The sequence below is a fragment of the Colias philodice genome, chromosome 2, assembly GCF_061535455.1.
Source record: "Colias philodice isolate Cphi_HAF_F1 chromosome 2, ilColPhil1 Martin Lab GWU primary, whole genome shotgun sequence".
Taxonomy (NCBI): Eukaryota; Metazoa; Arthropoda; class Insecta; order Lepidoptera; family Pieridae; genus Colias; species Colias philodice.
The window spans coordinates 12,932,218-12,942,500 of NC_143087.1; the positions used below are offsets into that span (position 1 = coordinate 12,932,218).

The window sequence follows — 10,283 nt, forward strand, 5'->3', positions numbered from 1 at the left end:
TATTATATACAATACTTATGTACAAGCTTAAGATTATGAACACTTTAAATTTACAGTGTGTCCCCACTTAATTAAATTACAACAAAATGACAAAAAACAGTGTTTGTATATTTCGATTGTGAGACGCCAAAACTGCTAAACCGATTGTCTTTTACACGGAACTGTTAAGATAAGAAAATAATAGCACAATAGACACCACTGATCGCAAACTCATACACTAGACTTACAACATTGATAATCTGCTTTTATTTACGAACAATAAACCCATTGATGATAAAATAACCACACGTGTAACAATAATGTAAATTTTAATACATTTGTAAACAATTTTCTTATATATGCTATAATAATCAATTCTTTTATATGCTATAATCATTACCTTTTTTTAATTTTTACAAAAGTATATTGCATTTTGGAAAGAAATGCTGCTCATGCTCAACAAATCAATATTTTAATTATTTTCGGTACAACCTTGGTACAACATCCAAATATGTTCTTTTGAAAGCGTAACAGACATAAAAATCTTGACGTGTCAAGGGACACTGGAATGGAACGAAGTTCTACGAAAGAAAGAGAGACAGATAGAGGAACAGGCGTAGGTACGCTGTAAAGCTCACAACTACAGCAAAAAGTGCCGTTACAACATATTTTAGTCTTAATATTTTCCGTCTAGCCCCCTTTTGCAACACGCCTTATGGAACTTCGTTCCAATAATATTATAGACTTCCATTTATAATATTGTATACAGTGGGGACATTCTTGATAGTTCTGAATTTGCTTTTACCTATTAAAGCTGATCCCTAAATAATATTATGTACAATTTGCGACTCGTAAATGCAAAATTATACTGGTACAAATACTTATTCATTCTACCATAAAGACATTTATCATAGACAGATAACCGTGTACTAAATTCTTTACAAATTTCATTTATTTAAATTGTAAACGTATGCTTATTGCATTAACAGTTTTAATAAACTTGACTTTGTGATTATAATAAAATTTGTGATTACTATGAATAATTTATATGCAATCAATCTTTATTATGTCTTTTTCATTTTAAATTGACTTCAGCTTAGGTTGACAAAGAAACAAAATATTATTATATATCCAACATAAACATAATTTTAAAGAATTAAGAAGCGAGTGGCAAAGTATATAAACAAAATAACACACAATTACTACTTGATCGAGATTTCTCTCCACGACTTTATTATGGGTATAGTAATATTAATTTATTCTTATGTAAATTATTATTATTACTGAATACTGGTTTGTGACATTATGTACCTACGTATATACATGTTTTATATACTAGCTTATTTTTAAAGTATTACTATATTTTTTGTGCGGGCAAGGTGGAATCACAGTTATGGAGTTGCATAAATAATAATTTTTAATATTTTGGGTGTAAGGTTGAAATTACATTGTATTTTTATATTTATTACAATAAATAGCCTCTAGACAGCCTCGTTAGGGTTGTTTATTTTCTAGAAGAATTGAATGAGATTCTTTTGTAAATTAATATTTTTAAATTATAGACCTAATCCTTATATATTTAACTACTAGAAAATTAGTCAAAATTCTTGAAAATGATTAAGAAATGCATTCTGTATATTTTTTTCATTGGGTTGACATAATAACAGTAATATCATATTATTAGCCTAAATGACTGTTCTTATAACTACTTATTTATATATATAATACAAATGCTTATAATATTCCATTTTGTAGACATTTATAGACCGTAAATTTCGCATCATGGATTCCATCCATTGTTAAGTAAGTTTACATTAAGTACCCATTTAAGTAACATCGTAGAATAAGAAGTTAAGCTTTCGAGGTACGGTTGCAAATGTTTAAGACTTAAGGATACCTAGAAATTGCATTTTTATTGTGATGTTAACGTTTGAATGAAATGACATAAAATTCAATCATATCGACTGTTACAAAAAGTCGCGTTTATAGCATAATGTACTTTCTCACAATAGTGTTAAAAATTGCATAACTTTTCTTGTCTTAAGACGTGGGGCAGGAGTCCAATAGTACGTGATGCAGTGACTCCATTTCAGTCCAGTCCTTCTTAACTCCTCCGACGGATATTTCTCGTATGCAGCCCTTGAAGTTTTCTCTGCTTTCCGCCGCGTCTACTGCGCCTTCTGTAATGAAAAATGTTTATGATAAAAAAAGTTTTTGAAAAAAGAAAAAATGTTTGGTATACTTAAAGCTTATTTTGTGATTTTTGTTCTATCTAAAGTCTAAACTATAGGCAGATATTTGCATTAATAAGTACCTAATTGATTTGCTTTTTTTACATTGTGGTGTGACCTTTGTTTTTTGGGGAAGATAATTAGCCTTGACCAGCGTGGAACGGCCTAATCTCGAAAGGCCCATGTCCCCCATCAGTGGGAACATTATAATGATGATGATGTGCTGTAAAGCCACGTACCCGGCAGGCCCGCTATGTAGAGCGGCGCGGGGTGGTGGTGCGCGGGCAGCAGCGCGGGGGCGGCTCGCTCGTCGGCCGCGCCGTCCAGCGCCAGCGCCAGCCCGTGCGGCGCCACGCGCGCGCGCACCGCGTGCCACGCGCCGTCGCACGCCGCGCCGCCCCACTCGGCGCGCGCTCCCCATGCGCTTAGCACCACCTGTTTGTGTGAAATAAAATAACCCATTGAGCCCCAAGTGGCCCGATCGGTCCACGACACAATAGATTTTCTATCGAGTCTGTGTAACGTCGCTTTATTATGCTGAATTAACAATCATATAATAATTTAAAAAAAGCAGGGAAATGAATAATACTTTCTAAAACAATAACGTAACGAAACATTATTATTTATTCCCAATGGGCGACCTTACAGCTTATACTTTATAGTTTATACCTCTACAATAATATTATGATATCCCGCAATCGATGGAATAAGTTCCGTTTCAACCAAAAAGAAATGCAAAAAACGATCGTTACATAAATAAGCTAACTAAAAATTAACGAATTTTAAATTCGATTTATCCCGACGTTTCAGTTTTCACATATTATACTACTTATATCAAGCTTGGTCATGCCCTCTAAAATAAAATAAATCGTATAAAATCAAACACATAACTACTACGCAAATTATTATTATAAAATAATGAGCTATCTAACTCACCACTCCATTCTTAAGTTCGAGGGTAGCTCCACCCCCCGACATGATGAGGCCGTTGGGGGAAAACGAACGGAACTGGAGCCGCACCTCCACTGTCTCCAGGTCTTCACTCCACCACTTGCTGGACCATACCGCGTATGCGTCTCCTGGAAATATTGAATGAAGCGAGTTAGATACTTATTAAATTTGGTTGCACTTGATTCTTATTTTTGCGTGTGTTGATAAAATTTGTGAATGAAAAAAGCTTTACAATAATTGTGTTTATTATATGAAATAAGTAGACTTAAGATAGATATAGGTTATACTTCCAGTTCAAAAAAGAAAGGTTTGTTACGGTTTGCAATATAGAATCTTCATTATTCTGTGATGATGAAAATATCAAAATCTGTTACAAAAAATATTTTTCCTATACTTACATATATAGGGAGATAGGTAATTGTTATTTTTAGGGATGTAACGATACCGATACCGATATATCGGCCGATATAATCGGCAAGCCGATACATAGGTATCGCCGATTATAATATAACCGATATCGAAATCAATCAAAAAGCAAAAAACCGCGCCCAATGAACGATGCGGGAGGTCGCCCGCGCGCGGGCACTTTGTTTTCTGAAAAAATTCTACCAATAGTAAACTTTGATTACTGATTGTATGTGTATTAATTGTAAAATAATAATACTCAAATAAATATTTTTCTTGTTTTTTGATTTGGCATTTTTATTTAAAAGAATATGATTTACAGTTGAGTCTCTGTTAAATGTTGGTAACTTTTATGCATTATTCACTATTTATTTTTCTATCAGGCCATCGATATCGGTATCGGTATCAGTATCGCCGATTTTTTACTAAAAATATCGGTATCGGTATCGGTATCGTATCGGCAAAATCATGTATCGTTACATCACTAGTTATTTTGCTTATGGTAAATTATATAAGCAATTCAAATTAACATTATTTCTTAAATATAACTATGAAATCACCATTTTTAATATAATAGTTTAAAGCTCATTTAAACTATGACTGTGATTAATAATAATTTGTAAAAATAAACATCTTACCCGCAAAATAAGCGCCCCTCTCGACGCTGGGGAAGCACTGCCCCACCGCGTGGTGCGCGCGCGCGTCCCGCACGAGGTCGTCCGCGCGCCCGCACACGCGCACGCGCCGCACGCACCCGCGCAGCCCGCCCCACCCGCCCCACCGGACCACCTGCACCATGTACATATATATCACTAATTGTAGGTAAAGGAGAAATTGTGGATGTGCTCTGTTATTGTTCGAGCAGCGAACAAATATTTTATTTAAACATTATTACTTACTAGCTTTCCGCCCGTGGCTTCGCCCGCGTTTTCAAAGAAAAACCCGTTCCCGTAGGATTTCCGGGATAAAACCTATCCTATGTCCTTTCTCGGGTATCAAAATATCTCTATACCAAATTTCATGCAAATTGGTTCAGTAGTTAAGGCGTGATTGAGTAACAGATAGACAGACAGAGTTACTTTCGCATTTATAATATTAGTATGGATTACATTACATATTATAATAATTGAGCAATAACGTAAATTAGGTCAAGCTGCATCAACAGTATTATCGTGCGACGGCCGAGCCGGCCGGAAAGCGCAGTTCATTCATAGCAGCGCCCGAGTGCTCTATCTATCCGTTCAAATCCGCGTAAATCATATATAATTATTAGCAGCAATTAAAGTTTTCCCAGTTGTCCCATATCGTATCTTTAATAGCAGCATTTAGCGCAACCTAAATACAGTCCACTATTGAAGTAGTACGTAAACTCTATAACGTAGGTAAACTGTACAGTTATGTACCTACCTAGTTAATAAACTGCATACAATGACAAATTTGCACGAATAGCTAGACGAATAACGAACATGTATACAGTATAATTACATAGGACGCCCTGCTACAACGTGGAGTGACAAAATCCACAGGATTACTGGGCAAAACTGACGGCAACGAGCAAACGACTGGGCTCAGTGGCGTGCCATGACTGAAGCCTATATGTCCCACAGTGGACAAAAGTAGGATAGGATAATAATGATGATGATGACACAGCATATTACTGGCGTGAGTTAGCGTGAGTAAGAGTGAGTGAGCTTAAGTTAGCGTGAGTGATCCTGAGTTAGCGTGAGTGATCCTGAGTTAGCGTGAGTGAGCGTGAGTTAGCCTGAGTGAGCGTGAGATAGCCTGAGTGAGCGTGAGTGAGCGTGAGTCAGCCTGAGTGAGCGTGAGTGGTCCTGAGTTAACGTGAGTGAGCGTGAGTGGTCCTGAGTGAGCGTGAGTTAGCCTGAGTGAGCGTGAGTTAGCGTGAGTTAGCCTGAGTGAGCGTGAGGGAGCGTGAGTTAGCCTGAGTGAGCGTGAGTTAGCCTGAGTGAGCGTGAGTTAGCCTGAGTTAGCGTGAGATAGCCTGAGTTAGCGTGAGTGGGCGTGGGTTAGCGTGAGTTAGCGTGAGTGGTCCTGAGTTAGCGTGAGTGAGCGTGAGTATGCGTGAGTTAGCGTGAGTGGGCGTGAGTTAGCGTGAGTGAGTGTGAGTGGTCCTGAGTTAGCGTGAGTGAGCGTGAGTGGTTCTGAGTGAGCGTGAGTGGTCCTGAGTGAGCGTGAGTTAGCCTGAGTGAGCGTGAGTGATCCTGAGTTAGCGTGAGTTAGCCTGAGTTAGCGTGAGATAGCCTGAGTTAGCGAGAGTGATCCTGAGTTAGCGTGAGATAGCCTGAGTTAGCGTGAGTGGGCGTGAGTTAGCGTGAGTGAGCGTGAGTAGTCCTGAGTTAGCGTGGGTGAGCGTGAGTGGTTCTGAGTTAGCGTGAGTGGGCGTATGTTAGCGTGAGTGAGTGTGAGTTAGCCTGAGTTAGCGTGAGTGAGCGTGAGTGATCCTGAGTGAGTGTGAGTTAGCCTGAGTGAGCGTGAGTTAGCCTGAGTGAGCGTGAGTGGTCCTGAGTTAGCGTGAGTGAGCCTGAGTGAGTGCGCGTTGAGAATTCGTCAGATTTGAACCATCTGAAAAAAATTGGTTGTTTGTAAAGTCGGTTTACTGACGATAGTTGAACGTGACAACGGCCTATTGTGCTTCTTTGTCGCTCGTTCCGCGCTCTCGCTTGCACTTCAAGCATTACATGGAACGCCTTAGAGCGAGGTAACGCCGCATGAGTCATGTTTTTTCGTGTGTGCAGCCGGCTCTATCGAATTATAAGACGTTGTCACGTCAAAAAAGACATGTGGCACTCGGGGACTGCCGCGGTAAAGCTATTGCATGCTATGCCAAGCCACACCTCCGTGCCCGTCGGAGTGGGGAGCGTGAGGTTTTTACGGAATTTCTGGATTCGGTCCCCGTGCTCAAGGCCCGCGATAGAAGCTATACAATAGCTTAATAATCACTTACCGCCGGCGGCACATTGGGCAGGGCAGCGGGCAGCCCGCCCACATAGATGCGCGCCGCGCGCGAGTGTGGCGGCGCGCGACCCGCCGCCGCCGCGCCGCCCGCGCCGTGCGACAGCAACACACGGCTGCGGGAGATGCGCACTGATATCTGTGGATACATCGTATTTCCATGTAATTACAGTTATTGGAACGAAGTTCCATATCGCGCGTTGTGAAAGGGGGCTAGACGGAAAAAATTCTTACGAAAAGCTGTCACGACACTTTTTCTAACATTTACGACCTGTGTTTACGACCCTTTTTAAACCATCGTAATTTTTATATTAATAAAGTTGTCGTGATGAAAATTCTTGACAAGAAAGTTCAATAGTAACACAATACGTGTACCATTTTAGAAACATGATTCCATTTTATTTTCTCGATAGAAAAACTACAAAGTTTTCATTATTATTATTTTTTAATCTCTGGCATCTTCAAAATATCAAACGTAAAGTTACAACTTTTTGGATATTAACTAAACTAAAGCGAAAGATGCGCTCAAATGGAGACTTATGAGAAAAAAAACCTGATCAGTAGCGTCAAGCGTGACGATAAATCGTCAAAAACATCCACACAAGGAAATAAATTTGCCCCCCCCCCCCCCTCCTATAGTTCGACCATACAAAAATAATAAAACACAAAGGAAATTTTATGTAAAATATTTTCTTAGTAATAACCGTGATGGTATTTGTGCAGGTTTTGGAGCAAAAGTCTAAAAAAATGGTCTATATATATCAAAGCTCGGATTCACGCTAAGACCAACAGGAGCGGATAAAACCGCGGGTCAAAGCATAACATAAGCTCACCGATCTCCAAGTGCCATCAGCGAGTACGGTGGGCAACGTGACTTCTTTCTTCTTTCTGCCGCGTACAATGAGCCGCACTTTGCCTTCGTGCAGTATCAGTGCTGTGAAGTGCTTTGGTTTTAGTTTGGAGCCCTGGAATTGTTCATGTATTAATTATTGTCTTTATATATAATAATATTAGGTCTGTCACAAAATCTACTATATAAAAATAAGTCGGGTTTTCCTTCCTGACGCTATAACTCCAGAATGCACGAACCGATTTCCACGGTTTTGCATTCGTTGGAAAGGTCTCGAGCTCCGTGAGGTTTATAGCAAAGAAAAGGTGTCTCTGGTGGCGAAACGGAGTTCGCCCGGTTTGCTAGTTGAGTATAAAAATGACCCAAAAACGATAAAGACTGAAAAATAGGTAAAGATTTTCCATACCTAAGTTATACAGCGCCATCTACCAGTTGGCATGGAAATAAAATAATTCATTCATTCAAAATAAAATTCTCCATCCTATATATTTATATTATCTATGTAAGTCATAATGAATAATATACTCTTCATTAACTCCATTACGAACAACATCTCATCCCGGTTCCACATGTATGCTGATGATCTTCAGATTTATACGCATTTTCCTCTGTCTGATTTGCCTACAGCCATAAACTCAACTAATACTGATCTCGATTTTATCGTTAGGTGGAGCAAGCTGTACGGCCTTAAAATTAATCCCCACAAAACGCAAACCATTATTATCGGTAGTCCGCAGTTCATGTCTAAAATCGTGTGGGATAATTTACCTTCCATTTACGTTGACAACACTAAGATCCCTTACAGTCCATCTGTCAAAAATCTCGGTGTCCATATAGACCTTACACTTTCCTGGCATGAACACATGAAAAATGTCAGTAAAAAATTATTTGCGGCATACCACTCCCTTAAGCGACTACGAAACTTTCTTCCGATTCCGAGCAAAATTTTGTTAGCACAATCACTCCTTCTCCCTATCCTCGACTACGCCGATGTCAGTTTCTGTGACCTTACTGAGATACAGCTCGATAAGCTTGAGCGATTTCAGAACTTGTGCATCCGTTTTATCTTCGGGTTGCGTAAGTATGACCATGTCTCTGCTTATCGTCGCAGGCTGAAATGGCTGCCTATCAGATATCGCCGGGATGCTCATGTGCTGCATCTGTTGTATGGAATATTATTCGATCCCAGAACCCCACCCTACTTAAAAAACAACTTTGAGTACGCAAGTAACCACGGACTAAATCTGAGATCCAGTGATACTTATCTCCTTAATGTACCCATACATAAAACTAAATTTTTCAATTCCTCATTTACAGTGAAGGCTATTAGACTATGGAATGACTTACCAATAGCTATACGCAAAGCGAGTTCCATCGAAGCTTTCAAAAACTTGCTTTTTAATTACTACATATCTTTAATTAAGTGATGACCTTATATATTTATGTATTTTCTCTTATCTATTAGTACGTATTATACATATTTATTTATTTTTTATCTTTTTTATTGCTTCAGTGCTTCAGTATACACCACCTACCTGTATTCGTTGTTTTTGTCATTGCTTTCCTTGGTTGGGTTACCTGGAAGAGATGGCTCTGTAGCCATAAGGTCGCCCATTGTGCAATTTATGTGTATTCTATTTTATGTAATGTCTGTAATTTGGTGTGTACAATAAAGTTCTCATTCATTCATTCATTAATATGTATATACGGCTTATTACATCATGTGCACTCAAAGAAACGGCAAAAGACAATAGAGACTGTGTTTTTTTTTGTATCAAATAAAGTACAAACCGGTATCAAAAACACAAGTCCTTCAGTGGCGAAGGTCCTAATCTGTAGTGTTATCGAGAACTCGGCCTTCGCCCCCTGTCGCGGCAGCTTGAGGGATGCGTAGCTCCCGGGCGTGTCGCCGAACTTTACTGCTCCTGCTTCTACTGTGTACGATGACATCTGAAATAAGGAGTAAGATATGAAAACTCCGTTTTTTATTAAAAATTAGAAGTATTTCTGCACATTAAAAGTAAGTAATAGAAATTGTAATTTGACTAGTTACAATAGAAATTGTAATTTGACTAGTTACAATAGAAATTGTAATTTGACTAGTTACAATAGAAATTGTAATTTGACTAGTTACAATAGAAATTGTAATTTGACTAGTTACAATAGAAATTGTAATTTGACTAGTTACAATAGAAATTGTAATTTGACTAGTTACAATAGAAATTGTAATTTGACTAGTTACAATAGAAATTGTAATTTGACTAGTTACAATAGAAATTGTAATTTGACTAGTTACAATAGAAATTGTAATTTGACTAGTTACAATAGAAATTGTAATTTGACTAGTTACAATAGAAATTGTAATTTGACTAGTTACAATAGAAATTGTAATTTGACTAGTTATAATATATAACTAGTCAAATTACAATTTCTATTACTTACTTTTAATGTGCAGAAATACTTCACATTAAAAGTAATTAAAAGTAAAGTAAGTGCACAATTTTGTAACGGTGAAAATACAGGTTACATAACATAAGCGTGGTATGGCATTTTTTTAAAAAATATATTTGATTTTAGAGTTTGTTAAAAAATATATCAATTTTGAATTAATTAATTTAAACAAAAAGTTGTTCATAAAGCGCTACAATACAAAAATCTGTAAAATTATTTAGGTAGTAAGTATCCAATAGTTTAGTTTCCGCATTTTATTGTTCCTTTTGTTTTTCAATGGTCTCTATATAAATATACAAAACAAACCTCTTCTGCACTCTATATCGATATAAAACCAATAACTCACCTTACTACACAACGCAGCGGAGTCAGCCTGCGGCTCCGGGGGCGGGTCCCCGCGCACGTCACCCTCCGCGCGACCCAAGCGTGCGTCTCCCCATACT

The 10,283-nt window shown here is 38.2% G+C and overlaps 1 protein-coding gene across 1 annotated transcript in view; it reads right to left on the reverse strand.

Moving 5' to 3' along the window:
- Positions 1-629: 629 nt before the first annotated feature.
- The window catches only part of wb (wing blister), a 140,556-nt gene continuing 130,902 nt past the window's right edge, over positions 630-10,283 (reverse strand). The window contains exons 46-53 of the mRNA XM_089709468.1: positions 10,187-10,283; positions 9,181-9,339; positions 7,373-7,504; positions 6,532-6,678; positions 4,205-4,355; positions 3,147-3,289; positions 2,450-2,645; positions 630-2,159 (exon numbers count right to left, since the gene is read on the reverse strand). The exon at positions 10,187-10,283 is cut by the window's right edge and continues 24 nt beyond it. Of these exons, the coding sequence (XP_089565594.1) occupies positions 2,020-2,159; positions 2,450-2,645; positions 3,147-3,289; positions 4,205-4,355; positions 6,532-6,678; positions 7,373-7,504; positions 9,181-9,339; positions 10,187-10,283 (1,165 nt within the window). The 3' untranslated portion in view covers positions 630-2,019. The remainder of the gene's footprint in view (positions 2,160-2,449; positions 2,646-3,146; positions 3,290-4,204; positions 4,356-6,531; positions 6,679-7,372; positions 7,505-9,180; positions 9,340-10,186) is intronic.